The 15899-nt window shown below is 44.5% G+C and overlaps 1 protein-coding gene across 4 annotated transcripts in view; it reads right to left on the reverse strand.

Annotated features, from left to right (window-relative positions):
- Nucleotides 1-7426: 7426 nt before the first annotated feature.
- cacna1g (calcium channel, voltage-dependent, T type, alpha 1G subunit) overlaps nucleotides 7427-15899 on the reverse strand; it is an 827599-nt gene continuing 819126 nt past the window's right edge. For all 4 annotated transcript variants that reach the window (XM_038776398.1, XM_038776397.1, XM_038776396.1 and 1 more), the window contains one exon: nucleotides 7427-13963. In XM_038776398.1, coding sequence (XP_038632326.1) covers nucleotides 13115-13963 — 849 coding nt within the window. In that variant the 3' untranslated portion in view covers nucleotides 7427-13114. The remainder of the gene's footprint in view (nucleotides 13964-15899) is intronic.

The raw sequence follows: 15899 nt of genomic DNA on the forward strand, positions 1-15899 counted from the left end.
GATCTTGGGGTCCACATACATAGATCCCTCTAAGTTGCCTCCCAGGTTGATAGGATTGTTAAGAAGGCGTATGGTCTGTTGGCTTTCATTAACAGGGGGATTGAGTTTAACAGCCGCGATGTTTTGCTGCAGCTTTATAAAACCCTGGTTAGACCACACTTGGAATATTGTGTCAAGTTCTGGTCGCCTCATTAGAGGAAGGATGTGGATGCTTTGGAGAGGATGCAGAGGAGATTTACCAGGATGCTGCCTGGACTGGAGGACATGCCTTATAGAACGATACAGCGCAGTACAGGCCCTTCGGCCCTCGATGTTGCACCGACATGGAAAAAATCTAAAGGCCATCTAACCTACACTATGCCCTTATAATCCATATGCTTATCCAATAAATTTTTAAATGCCCTCAATGTTGGCGTGTTCACTACTGTTGCAGGTAGGGCATTCCACGGCCTCACCACTCTTTGCGTAAAAAACCCACCTCTGACCTCTGTCCTATATCTATTACCCCTCAATTTAAGGCTATGTCCCCTCGTGCTAGCCACCTCCATCCGCGGGAGAAGGCTCTCGCTGTCCACCCTATCTAACCCTCTGATCATTTTGTATGCCTCTATTAAGTCACCTCTTAACCTTCTTCTCTCTAACGAAAACAACCTCAAGTCCATCAGCCTTTCCTCATAAGATTTTCCCTCCATACCAGGCAACATCCTGGTAAATCTCCTCTGCACCCGTTCCAAAGCTTCCACGTCCTTCCTATAATGAGGCGACCAGAACTGTACGCAATACTCCAAATGCGGCCGTACTAGAGTTTTGTACAACTGCAACATGACCTCATGGCTCCGGAACTCAATCCCTCTACCAATAAAGGCCAACACACCATAGGCCTTCTTCACAACCCTATCAACCTGGGTGGCAACTTTCAGGGATCTATGTACATGGACACCAAGATCCCTCTGCTCATCCACACTACCAAGAATTTTACCATTAGCCAAATATTCCGCATTCCTGTTATTCTTTCCAAAGTGAATCACCTCACACTTCTCCACATTAAACTCCATTTGCCACCTCTCAGCCCAGCTCTGCAGCTTATCTATGTCCCTCTGTAACCTGCAACATCCTTCCGCACTGTCTACAACTCCACCGACTTTAGTGTCGTCTGCAAATTTACTCACCCATCCTTCTGCGCCCTCCTCTAGGTCATTTATAAAAATGACAAACAGCAACGGCTCCAGAACAGATCCTTGTGGTACGCCACTCGTAACTGAACTCCATTCTGAACATTTCCCATCAACTACCACTCTCTGTCTTCTTTCAACTAGCCAATTTCTGATCCACATCTCTAATTCACCCTCAATCCCCAGCCTCCGTATTTTCTGCAATAGACGACCGTGGGGAACCTTATCAAACGCTTTACTGAAATCCATATACACCACATCAACTGCTCTACCCTCGTCTACCTGTTCAGTCACCTTCGCATTCCTGACATACTGAAGAAAGGTTGAGGGAGCTTGGGCTTTTCTCACTGGAGCGAACAAGGAAGAGAGGTGATTTGATAGAGATGTACAAGGTGATACGAGGCATGGATAGAGTGTATAGCCACAGACTTTTCCCCAGGTTGGAAATGGCTGTTATGAGGGGGACACAATTTTAAGGTGATTGGAGGAAGGTATAGGGGAGATGTTCTTTATACAGAGAGTGGTGGGTGCGTGGAATGCACTGCCAGCAGAGGTGGTGGAGTCAGATTCATTGGGGACATTTAAGTGACTCTTGGGACAGGCACATGGACAGCAGTAAATTGAAGGGATGTAGGTTAGGTAGATTAGGATAAATGGTTGGCACAACATCGTGGGCCGAAGGGCCTGTACTGTTCCATGTTCTATCAGCGGCTGCCTCCTGATCCTCTGGGGCAGTATCCGCTGCTGTAGCTTCCTCCTCCTTGAGCAGCTCCAGTTGGAGTGCCTCCCCCAGGGCTGGGGCAACTAGGAGGAAGGCCACCATTGCTGGTTGTATTCCAATATCCATTGTCTGCAGGGGCTGAAAGTGAGACATGATAGTGTGTTGCATACCCCATGACAGTGGCACTGCAGAACCAGGGGCCAAGGTGGGTGGTCAGTCGGGGGTGCAACAAGGTGGCTGCCTTTCAGGCCGCAGCAAGGGGGGTGTGCCTGGGCATGTCCTAGTGGCCTCGTGCACCCCTCCGTCCCAACATACCATCCCCTCTCCCCCCCCCCCTCGCCCCCCCCCCCCCCCGCTCCCCCCCCCCCCCCCCCCCCCCCCCACCACCAACCAGCCCAGCCAGTGTTAGGACCGGCAGCCCATGGTCAAGCCTCTCCGTGCCCTACTTCCTCTCTCGCCCTCATCAGCCACGGCACCTGTTTACAGATTTTTAATGCACAAGTGAACCTTGCTGTCGGGAATTCCACCAGTGGAGACAGAGAATCGCAGAGGCCCCGGAGAATGCCAGGTCGGGCCCGCTAATGATATGCAAACGCTGTTTACTGTGGAATACATTGACGCTGCTTTCGAGGCACCGGAGAATGGTGATTTTGGCGTAAACCCGGCGTCCTCCACAATTATGCCGTCAAAACCAATTCTCCACCCATTCGCCTTTCCCAATTTTGGTGTCGGCTGACGGAGAATCCCGCCAGGTAGTTTTACTGCACAACAAAGGCTCTTTGACCCATCATGTTTGCACTGGTACCTAACTGGTAAAGGCGGGGGGCTGGTTTAGCACAGGGCTAAATCACTGGCTTTAAAAGCAGACCAAGGCAGGCCAGCAGCACGGTTCAATTCCTGTACCAGCCTCCCCGAACAGGCGTCGGAATGTGGCTCCAGATTCCCACCTCCCTCTGGGTGAAAAGGTTTCCCCGTACACCTGCTCTAAATCGCCTGCCTCTTATAGTTGACGCCCATCTCCTCTTCATACCCTTTAAACTACCAACTTTGTTTCCCTGTCCTCACTACTATCCTTCTTTTCCCTCTGATCAGTGCCATCCATCCCATTCCTGACATTGCCATCACCCTTCTCTCTCTCACAATCCCGAGGCTGTACTCCTGTTCCTTGTCCTTGCCACTACCGCCCTCACTCCTATCTCTTCCTTTTCCTAAAGCTTGAAAAGTAGAAACATTTAGTTCCTGTTTTCTAAAACCTCAGAAGCCGAAAAGCTGATTTGTGCAAAAAGGGCTGCTCCCTGATTGGTCTCACTCCACTAATCAGTGAACAGGTAGCCCTGGTCCTTCAGGCCCGGTGAATTTAAGGGCTGACAGGTGAGCAGTTTATCCAACTTCCATGTTTTCTCATATTAAGCACAGGATTCCGATTGCCACTAAAACTGGCTTTGGGCATTTAATGTAAAATAAATAGAGACCAAATGAAAAGTGTTGTGTGTTAGACATTGCCTAAGAGTTGCTGGTTAAGCACTGATCAAAAGTACAGAAGCCATAAATATACATTGCTCAGTTTGCTGGACAGTTGGTTCGTGATGCAGAGTGAGGTTAACAGTGCTGGTTCAATTCCCGTACCATCTGAGGTTCTTCCGGAAGCTCCCACTTTCTCAGCCTTGCCGCTCGCCTGAGGTGAGATGATCGTCAGGTTAAATCACCACCAGTCAGCTCTCCCCCTCAAAATGGAGGGGCCTATGGTCACCTGGGGCTATGGCCACTTTACTAATATTGGGAAGGAAATGTAGACAAGATCCAGAATATATAGATAGATAGATGGATAGATAGATAGAATGAGAGATATATAGATAGATAGATAGATAGCTAGATAGATTATACAGATATATAGGATATATAGGATAGGGATAGATATAAATGCCACACTAAATCTTGCATTTAGTCATGAGGCTAATCACATACGCATTTTATTTAATGTTGCAACTCCAGGAATTGAAGATCAATCTCCAGGACTTTCTCTTTACCATATAGACAAGTACTGGAAGTGGGAGAAAAGGCTGATCTTTCAATTGGGTAATCAAACTTCTTATTTTTCAATTGGCAGAGGAAGGTCGTCGTCACAAGGATGGATGTGTTGGGTTGGTTGACTAATGGCTGGAGAGTGGGGGCAAACTGTGTGATGAAACCTCCAGGAATACATTTAATCACAGTTGGCAACCCTAGCTGCAGCTTGGATAAGGAAAGGAAGGTTTACAAAAGAAAGGTGCCAAATATTTAGAGAACTGATTTCTTATGACTCACAGAAATGAATTGTCTTTCCAAGTTCAAATAAAATATTGGGGTCATAACCAGAGCACGCCCAATTTAGCCACTTGAAGCTCTGTTGTAACAGCTGTGGATGGATACAGAGAGCATAGCTGATCAGAAACAGTGGGGTTCTATCCAGGTTTTAGATCATAGAAGCTGTGAAAAGGTGGAGGAGGCTGAATCTGTTCTTATCGGAGTGGAAATATGATCCAAGTTTCTGAAATAATGGAATCCATAATGTAGGTGCTGTGGAGTGTTTTGGCTATAATTAGAAGCACGAGTCTGAGCTGGTGAGTCTCATTGTTTTAAGTAGAATTCACATTTATAAACCAAAGGAAAACCCGGAGGAACCTTTTGACGAAAATGTGGTAAACATGTAAGGCAGAATACTGACATTCGTGATGGAATAGAAAAGCTGAATAAGATTCAAGATGGAATGAGACAGACTCCTTTTATTTTAAAATTTAGAGTACACAATTATTTTTCTTTTCCAATTAAGGGGCAATTTAGCGTGGCCAATCCACCTAACCAGTACATCTTTTGGGTTGTGGGGGTGAAACCCACGCAGACACAGGGAGAATGTGCAAACTCCACACAGACAATGACCCAGGGCTGGGATTCGAACCTGGATCCTCAGCGCCATAGTCCCAGTGCTAACCACAGTGCCTGGTATGGAGGGCATTAGCTATGAGGAGAGGTTGAATAAACTTGGTTTGTTCTCACTGGAACGATGGAGGTTGAGGGGCGACCTGATAGAGGTCTACAAAATTATGAGGGGCATAGACAGAGTGGATAGTCAGAGACTTTTTCCCAGGGTAGAGGGGTCAATTACTAGGGAGCATAGGTTTAAGGTGCGAGGGGAAAGGTCTAGAGGAGATGTACGAGGCAGGTTTTTTTACACAGAGGGTAGTGGGTGCCTGTAACTCGCTGCCGGAGGAGGTGGTGGAAGCAGGGACGATAGTGACGTTTAAGGGGCATCTTGACAAATACATGAATAGGATGGGAATAGAGGGATACGGACCCCGGAAGTGTAGAAGGTTTTAAGTTAGATGGGCAGCATGGCTGGCGCTGGCTTGGAGGGCCGTAGGGCCTGTTCCTGTGCTGTACTTTTCTTTGTTCTTTGTTCACTGCGCCACGTGCCGCCCTGAGACAGACTCTTAAGGTGCGGTAAAAGCAAAATTCTGTAGAAGGGTCATTTCGACCCCAAACATTAACTCTGTTTCTCCCCACAGATGTGGCCGGACCTTCTGAGTTTATCCAGCACTTTTTTGTTTTTATTATCTTAAGATGCCAGGCTTGCCTGAGTGGTCACGCTGCAATGTTAGAGATTGCATCTTTCGGATGAGACATTGAACCGAGATGCTATCTGCTCCCTTATGTAAAAGACCCCCCCCCACCCCCCCCCCCCCCCCCCCCCCCCCCCCACAAAAGCACTATGTGAAAAAGAGTAGGGGAGATGTTTCTAGTGTCCTGATCAATATTAATCCCTCAACCACACGTAATTAGAAATGGGTTGTCTGATTATGTAACGGTGGCAGCAGAATGTCACCAATGGCATGGAAAAAGAAGATAGGGTTGGTAAAACAAGACCCAGTAAAGTACATGTTAAGGAGGACCTACAAGAGTGGGGCACCACCTGGTCTGGAGTGAGAGAAATTGCGATGGATCAGGGCTGGTGGTGGATTTGTGCTGCACAGTGTTCCACACAGAAACTAAGTCTGTACAATTGTAAGTACAATTATGCACTAAAAATGGCACCCGATGTCTGACAAAAAACAAAGAACTAACTCCCCACCACGTACAGAGACCCCCTCCACATGCATAAGGGCCATGCCCCACAAATAAGGGGATACCCTCCCAACAGATAAGGGGAACCCTCTCCCGCTAATGAAACTTCCCAGAGGAGACCCCTGTCTTGCCGTTGGTCCCTGGCACTGACAGGGTGGTGCCAGACTACTGCCCAGGCATTTCCCTCCCCCTGTGGGTTATGCTTAACCATGCGATCCCAGCAGGTCCTCTTCACCTTTTTCACATTTTGCAAGACCTGTTGTAAACCTCCATTGGTGAATTTCTAATGTGGGGGGACAATACATGGGGAAGCCCACGTACAGAAATGAGGTTCCCGACCTTCCTGGGCAGAAGAAATCCTGTCATGCCACTGGTGAGGGGTGGGGAAAATCAGAAAGCGAGTTCTTGCTGATGCGATTCTCATTTTTTGACTCTTGTGGGGTTTTGTGCCCATGTTGCCATTTGCGTTTGTGCGAACACGGGCACAAATTCCTGGCCATATATGTCTTTATTTGGATTGGCTCACAAATAGAATTGTGGTCAAGTGTATTGGGTGGGATTCTCCCGTAATTGGCGGGACGGCCCGACGCCGGCACCAAGAATAGCGCAAACCACTCCGGCTTCGGGCCACCCGGAAGTTGCGGAATCCTCCGCACTTCCGGGAGCGAGGCCGGCGGCGGAGGGGTTGGCGCCATGCCAACCGGCGCCGAAGGGTCGCCGTGGTCCCGCACATGCGCAGAGCCGGCGTGTTCCTGCCCATGCGCAAAGGGGGGTTCGTCTCCGCACCGGCCATGGCGGAGCCCTACAGAGGCCGGCGCGGAGGGATAGAGTGCCCCCACGGCACAGGACCGCCCGCAGATCGCGTGCCAGGCCACCGTGGCCACCCCCCCCCCCCCACCGGCCGGATCCCTCCTCGTCCCCGTCCGTCCGTCACTAGACAGCCGACAAGCCAGGTCCCGCCGTGATGGACCATGTCCATTTCACGCTGGCGGGACTGGCCGAAAACGGGTGGCCGCTCAGCCCATTTGGGCCCGGAGAATTGCTGGGGGACCGTTGCCGGCGCGGCATAAACCCCATCCCCACCTGCAAACCGGTGCCAGAGAATACAGCAGCCGGCGTCGGAACGGGATTCATGCCGCCCCCCCGGGGATTCTCCGACCCGGCGGGGGATCGGAGAATCCCGCCCATTATGTTTGAAACATCCAGGAAGGCAACACATGCATTCTTGATTAATGGTAAGAATGGTTATTCTCTTGTCCTTTAGTTCCCCTGCAGTCCAGTTGAGAAAAACAAACTTTGTTTGCTTTTTATTTCTCTTCACCTGATTAATTTGGAACCTGGTTGAGTCTGGGGAAATAGTCCGAGAGGAGCCGAGCTGAAAAAATTAGGTTTCAATCTCAATAAGTTTCAAAGCAAGAGACACAGCAAATGAGGGCACCATCAACACACTGAGAATCTTCTCTATTTATTTTAAAGCATAATTTAAAATTCATTTTCAAATCTACATAAAAGTAGGGCTACTGCATAAACATTTGAGAAAATCAGGACACAGTTTATCTAAAAGGAACTAATGTTCTGCACAAGAATATGGAGCAAAATTGTGGTAATACAAGACACGTTTGCCATTGAACACACATCCTCTCTGCTTTGCTTTTGAAGGTTCCCCTCATCTCTTTCAAAACTGCTGGGAAAAACAGTGAAGAAGCCATTGGGTGTCGGTCCATTCAGAGAGAATTTGGACATTTTCAGACATTGCTTTCAGAGGCTGCAAAGCTGGAGATCTCTCCCGCTTACAAGCCAGCAGGAACAGAAGTAGGGAGTGATACTTTGTACCTACCCTGTATTGGCTATCATACAAATACAGATCTTCCTCTGCGTAAGTGTGTTTATTGATTCATCTCAAAAGTTGCACATTTACCATTGAGAGGATTTCAGTTCATGTTGGTAATGACAAATATATAAATATATATTGTTAAATATGTTCAATTTTCCAGAATGTACTTGACTAAAGAGATGTACAGACCAGATACTATTCCATGTACAGAAATGAAATTTACAGGAAATTGATTACATTGATTCCCACAGATTTTAATTGATAAAGGAAATGTAATTCAACCAATTAGAAAAATATTGCTGGATCTTGAACAACTTTGGGAGGATAGGATGGGGAGGGGCTGGGCCAAACAATCTATCACTCACTAGATAATGATTATAATTATCAACTCACAATGAACTCCAGCAGTTAGGTTTCGTTTGATAAATATAACACTGTCATTTGAAAGGTAATACTTCTTTTATTGTTTTAAATTTTAAACTCCCTTCTTCCCAAAACGTAGCTGTGTGACCTGAATGTCACATGATTTGTAAACACAATTAAGGTGCTGAATATTCTAAATCTTGTCCCTGCTGGCTGATAAAGGAATACAGTTTCATCACAATTAGCATTCCTCACTTTTTGGTAAAATACTATTTTTAGTATATATAGCAGTGTGCATTTGACTTGAAACCCCTAATGACAACATTGATTATTCTAATGTCTAACTGGAAATAGATGCCTGAAACCAGAATTATCACCTCTGAATGACCTTTCTATGAAATGGAAGCATTTTTTTTTTGGAAAATAAAACAGCTCTGTCATGAAGTAACTTTTTCATTTTTTTTTCTTTTTTTTTTGCAAAAATAGTCTCTTTGCAGTTTCAACAATTTTCAAAAGTTTATTTTTTTAAACAGATGTACAAATCTTAGAGCAGAACGCCACCTTCTCTGGGATTGACTCTTTTGACTGACCTTTTCAGCTTTCACCTCAGTACAAATGTTTGAAAGGTTAAAATAAAACAAATGTAGATTTAAATTTTTGTCTGCGTGTTTTAACAATGAACAAAATGTGGTTAAAAAAAGAACAGGGTTGCTCAAAACCTGTTCCTGTTTTCTGTTACAGAACTGTAATATTTTCTAGGGCAACTTTGATGGAAAAAAGTTAGAAAGTGTTTAAAGTCATCATTCACTCACTCATTCATTGATTCATCCATCATCTTTCTGCATTATAACCAATAGTGATTTTCACACTGGACTTTATTCTATCTTAGATCTATCTTTGGCAAAATCTATTAACGTGCGCCTATAAAATGAAAAAAAAAATCAGGAGATCCTTCACACTCCAGTAAGCGGGAGCCAACTAGCAGTGTTCAACATGTACCCTTTTATAGAACTGTTTGCATGAGAATTTAGCAAATTGTCAGTAACCATCAGCTAGCAACACTTAGTTGTGCCAAGACATTTTCCTCCATTTCTTTAAAACAAGGGTGATTTTATGAGACACATTTTTAAACTATGGAGTTACTGAATGGAGCAAATCCAATGATTTTGGATGCATTGAGTATAAAGGAAAGAACTCATACAGTCTGAGGTCTGCAACATTTTTATTTCACTAATGGTGAGAGGTACATTATAAATGAAAGCACTGCTTTTAAGATTTCAGGACCCTGCGGTTATTATTAAGATGATTCTACATGTAGCATTTTGGTGGGAAAAAGGTCCTCAGCCAATTGAAGTAATGTGACTAACTGTTGAGAGACTGGGCTGAGCAGTGACGATTTGATGTAACTAAAATTTGGATCAATAAGATGGTCATTTATCTTTCTAGGTTCTTGCGTTAAATCTTATTTTTTGCTTTTCTTCCAAAATGATCACATTAGGAATATAGGAACAGGGTGCAACCATTTACCCCCTAGAGGCTCTCCAGTCCTTTATCTAGATCATTGCGGATTTGTGCCTTAACTCCATTTACCTAACTTGGTTCTGTAACCCTTAATACCCTTGTCCAACGAAAAATCTTCAGCAGCTCTTTGGGGGAAGAGTATGTTCCAGATGTCCACTAGTCTTTGTGTGAATAATTGCTTTCTGTTATCATTCCTGAACAGCCTAGATCCAATATTAAAGTTATGCCCCCTTGTTCTGGACTTCCCCACTAAAGGAAATAGTCTCTCTCTCCTCTTGGGCAGCAGAGGGCTTATTTCATCAGGTTCTGATTGCGTTGGCCTGGTGATCTAATCTCATGACCAGGTTTAAATTTAACATCTTGGCTACAAAGTGAGTGAAATCAAAAGACAGAAAATTGCTTTTCAAGTAGGTGCTGATAACAGGCAACTGCCTCTGATAATTGATGCTGAACAATCGTACTTTAACCATTTTTTCTAATCTATCCAGGTGTTCAATTGTGATGGCAATCCTCAGTGCCAGAACTTTGGAAAGCATCCCAAAGCATCAAAAATGAGATCAACAAAATTGCATACGTCACATTTCTGGGTGTCTAGGTGATCCCTAACTTAACTAATTTCTGCCCTAAGAATCCATTTACTTTAATTTAGTTTATTAATGAAGAGCCACCAGTTTTGATGCCCTGATCACACAGACCCACTATATGGTCCAAAATATACCTGAATACAGCTTAGAATTCAACAACTATTAAATACAATTTCTCTATAATATATACTACATAAATATTAACATTGCACTGCACTGTGTCTATTTTGATCAGTATTTTCTCTGCAATGTATTCTATATGGAAGATAGCAGGATAGGAAGAAATAGGTTGCAGCAGTGGCTATTTTTAAACCTTTGAAGTTTTACATTATCAGTAATTTCCTCCTTGTGCTGGAGTGAATTCTACTCAAGCCCAAGGAACGTGTTACAAATACTTACATTTAAATAAACATCATCTTTAGCTGGTAAGATCTTAACAAGAGTGGTCCTATAAAGTATGTGCAATGGCTGTAGATGGAGAACCTACAGTATTCTGACAAATGTTTCCACACTTACTCACATACACACACCCGCCCATGCACACACAAACTAGCAATGATAGAGATCGCTGTAACGCTCAGACTGTCTGCATACAGTAATCTGCAATGTTAAAGTGCTGGTGTGCTTTGAACTAACCGAATCAATGTGATTGAGCGACGAGGGTACAATGTAGAATGCTCTCGAACAAAGATCTTGCACACGTATAGCACTGGAAAGCCCATGACTGGGTATGTGCCCCAAGAAATTAAGTGGCTTAAAATACTGCTCCATGTATTGGACATCAATAGAACCATTTGCTCCTTGCCATCGGTATTATCAGAATTAATTAACACTCCTACAAAATACTTGGCATCATTTCATCTAGCCTTGGCTGCTTTTGATGAGATGACCCAGAACGTAGGCCTTGACAGATTGTTACAGAACGTGCATTCACTGTGGTCTAAGCAGCCAATGTTAAGGAACTTTAGATTTACTGTTCCCAATGTTCTTTACCTGGTCTCCTCTGACAGCATCAACACCCAAGGCTTTCCACAGGCCATGAACAGTGTAACTGAAGTTGCTGTGGGAAAGCACTTCAGCAAGGTATATCTCAGAGAGGTTTGTCCGGCGCCCTACATCTTCCACCATATAGGACACTTACAAAAAGAACAGGAATCACTGGGTGCTTACTCAAAATGGGCAAGAAATTTATCTTAATCAAAATACTGATCTCCTTTTTGGAATTAATTAGATCCCCAAACAACATTGGCCCCCGTTTTGATGGAAAGAAATAAAAATTCTGATTTGGTCTTAGGGGTGTAAATATTCAGGGTTCCATATCACACCTGGAGATATGTAGGGGGAGCTGCCCGAAAGAGATACCAGTTCCTATAGCGTAGTCCCTCGTCGAAGAAGGTCAAATTCAAGCAATAACATTTTGTTTAGAAGTACTGGGGAGTTTTAGGAAGCAGCTGGCCAATGGTTGTCATTGGTCAATATTAAGCTCTGGGATTCCACCTGCCACTGCATCACCACCACCATCCTCAGCAACCCCAATCCCCTTTATCTTTGAGTTGCTATAACAATGACATGGAAAATAACAAAATGTAATGATGCATGGCAGTTGGAGATACATTTTCCAGTATGTGGAAAATGCCTGGCCAGAAAATTTACTGATTCCCCTGAAACTTAACAAAAAAACCTTTGCTTAAGAGTATAGGTTATGACATTTTGAAGTGAATAACTGACTGGAAGCTTTCAATATATTTTACACAGGTTCGAGTTGTTATTTATTGTTGGCCATATCATGGCACCATTCATGGACTCTTACATCACAGTAGAAATCCATATGATCGGAAGTGAAGCACGTTCAGTTAGTTTCTGGGGCAACATTAACTAAGGGCAGCGTTTGCGGAATTATTCCTCAGAATCTGGGGAGCGTTCTTGCGCCTTCAGGAAGTCACAGGTGGTTTGGAATTTGAAAACAAGTGGAAAAGTGGGACCTATTCACCAAGCCTAACTTATGTGAGTGGTTATAGTTTGACCAATGACCTGAGGAGCAAACTATTTGACAAATAAATAAGTAAAGATAACAGGTCAGGAAACAAACAGCAGAAACAGCAATATCCTGCAACAGAAGTGCAACTCATACAATCGCTACAACATTAAAATCATGTCTTGGTTACGCTATCTTTTAGAATTTCAGATGACCTCACAGAGTCACAGTTACAGTGGAGTGCCATTTTTCGATGCCAGGCAATCAATAATTTCAGTTAACCACACAGATTGAGTAAATATTGCAGTTTATTTTATTTATAAATATTACTTTTTCTTCCCTAAATATATTAATGGCTGAATCTTTGCTTTGTGCCTTTTGGAGATCAAGGAAAATGTCCAGGCTAACTCAATTGAATTCTGATAAAACGGGTGTCAATTAATAATGTTTAAAAAAATAATATTTCTGGGGACGCGGATGTCACTGGCATGGCTGGCATTTGCCCATCCCTTATTGCCCCAAGCTGAATTACAAAGCAAATTCTGGCATTTTCTGGTATTACCACTGGGCAGATTACCTCCCAATTTCCAAAGGGAAAAACCTTTCACATTAAAACAAAAGTGACGCTCCACTGTTCAGGATTGCCTGGATGAATGGTCAGCCAGTCATCTGCTTGAGTGCAAGGCAGAGCAGCATTGTGGGGGCTCCAATAACCCTGTTCGATTCGGGCGAGATTGGTGGGGTATTGACCTCCAGTGCCAGTCAGAATGCAGGATTCTTCATTAATGTTAGGAAAAGATGAAAAAATTGTCTTTTTGGCAACAAAAAACCATTCAACGATTTAGTTCAGTGGTCCTCCTCGGGCTGATCCAAGGAAAAACTGGACAGAGTCAGCAAATCCTTCGCTGGAGAAGGAGAGGTGGGCGTGCTTTCTGTAGGTAGTGGGTCCACAAGGTCCACGGACTCCTTGTGAGGAGCTGAGTCACAGGATGGAGCACGCCTTCTCAAACACATGTCACTGGAGGACGTTTGCCCATGAGTGCCTTGCATCGTTGTATGCTGGTCCTCTGGCGGGTCTATAGAAATGCATGGGGGACTCATTTTCTGCTTCTGCCGTGCCGCTTGCTGACTGTCCAGTTCCGTCGCTGTCTGACCAATGGCCCAACAGGACGATGAGGTGAAATGGTGCTGTGGAACTGCGGCAACGGACGAGCAGATCTCAATCGAATGTCTCCGAGGATCATCTAACCACGATGTGGGCTTGGCCAAGAATCCTTGAGTGTCGACACTGTAGAACTTTTTGACGTCTTTCATCGTGAGGTTTCCTGTGCTGCTGCACATTTTCGTGGGTAGTGTCGGGCACATGGGCGGTTTGGAAGCTCTCTTGCTGCCACTGTTGATTTGAGAGACTTCCTGGTCTGCTGAGTCAGGGAGCTCCCTGAAAGGGTTCCGAGCGTGACGTGGTGAAATTGTCACATAGTTAGTAATGTTGCATTGGTTACTGCTGTGCTGTTGGATGTGAACACTATGCTTGGTTGGTGCGCTGGGTGAGGCAGGCACTAACACCACAGATGGTTGCACAACAGAGACATGGGGTACAGACACATTCAAGGGTGTTGGTTCATTAGGCTGTATCTGCAAATTTTCCTTGGACTCCATATAGAGTGGATCCAGAGAGTCATTTGTTACAGCAACCTAAATTGGGTGTTAAAAGTGTGGGAGGAAAAGAATAAGCCAAAGAAAGGTTAGCATGCTCACAATTGATAGATCTATTTGGTGCTTTAGTAAATTATTTTAAAATATGTCAACTAATGCTCTTTGTGCAAATTCATGAAAAAGCAAACGATTCAGTGCCCAACACAGCTTTATCTAACTTCACATGTGCTTGTCAGTTCTGGTTAAGCACTAAAAAGTCAGTAATGATTAAATACAGACAGTACACAATTCTACAATGGAGATTCCTCTGACAAAATTAACTAACATTGAGGGATTTTAAGTTTGCTAATGTTAGAAAAGTATAGTAACTTTAGTTTGGTATTCATACCATGATAACACATTTCTCCTCACATCCAGATGTCAGGGAGCTTTTAACCTATAAGAATAATTGAGGCTGCCAGATGTTGGGTAGATTGCACCTGGACTGTGAGAGGAGCGCCAGATTCAGCAGCCACTTCCTGCGCTGATGTTGGGGTAACTTTACCTTCACGTAATGGCAGACTGGTGTGTGCAAGATCGAACAGAACAGATACTTGCAAATGAATACTTTGCTGGAACCTTTTCCAACTGAGGAGACTTATTTGGAGAGTTAGAGAGGCCTAATCATTAAACTACCCCAGTTTCCACAGTTTTGTTTGCCATCCAGTGCTACTGTAATTGCTAAGACTATGCTATTCACAGAGTTTTCCTGTCTCCACTACCCAATACTGTGTGCATGAGTATGGGTTAGAAGTCCCAGTCCCTGTTGTCACCTCTCAAATAAATGACTGGCCTTCCTGCAGTTCAATATATGAATCTCAGCAATCATCTGTGACTGGCTGTGGTCCACTTTCTCTCCTCATCTTTTTCAATAACAATGCAACCGTCGATGGTTGACCACACCACCTCCTCCAATGCTTCCCCACTTTTGCCCAGCCTTGTGGGACGATCTAATTGTAATCACAGCATCTCAAGCAACACTTTCTCTTCTCACCCCTTCATCATTTCCTGTGTAATCCCTGAGGGATTTGTCCTTGGCTCCCTCCTCTTCCTTATCTACATGCTGACCCTTGACATACCTCTTGAGGTTCCATATGTACACTGACAATACAGATGGGATTCTCTGTTCCTTCACACCGGGGGGGGACTCTCCAGCTTCGCTGCAGTGAATGGAGACTTGGCCGAGCGCCAAATTCTCCATTCTCGCTGGCAGGGGTCGTGAAGCAAATCCGAAATGGCGAATCCCGGTCTCTTGACCCCTTCATTCTCTCTTTGCTGTCAGGCTACTAATTCTTTCCCTCCCAAAAAGCACCTATTTCTGCATTCATAATATCACCCTTTTCACCTCTGCTTCAGCACATTGGTGGCTGAAATCCTCATACATGTCTTTAGCACAGCCATATTAGAATACCTCAGCTCTGTCCTGGCCGACCTTGTAAACTTCAGGTCACTAAAGAACAACTGGTCCTGTTCAACCAGCACTCCAGTTCTTGCCCATTTGAGTTGGTCTATGATCCCCCCAATGTCTCCAAGTTAAAATGGTTAAAGGGCCGAATTAGGAAGGTAAAGTTGCTGATTTTGCTCTTCTATGTTACAAAATGGACAAAAAAAGACAAGGGCCTATTACACGACGGGTTCACTACTTTACGTTGATAAGAAATTTTACAGGGTATGCCCGAGGGGACGCAGAGACACCAAAATGGTGTCCATTTTGAGTGGCACCTAGAAGACTGTTTGCAAATTTGAGGATCTAAGAGAGAAAACAAGATGGAAGCTGGAAAAAAGTAAGTAGCTTTCTTTTACAGGTACTGGCCATCATCCTTAGGTGTGTCAGTCAGGTTTGCTGCTGTTCGGAAAATGTTTCATTGCTGGTTCAGGCCTCTCAGGTTGTATTTATGCTCCATTGCTTCCAAGTGCAAGGTATGCCTATTCTGGG

The sequence above is a fragment of the Scyliorhinus canicula genome, chromosome 18 (assembly GCF_902713615.1).
Source record: "Scyliorhinus canicula chromosome 18, sScyCan1.1, whole genome shotgun sequence".
Taxonomy (NCBI): Eukaryota; Metazoa; Chordata; class Chondrichthyes; order Carcharhiniformes; family Scyliorhinidae; genus Scyliorhinus; species Scyliorhinus canicula.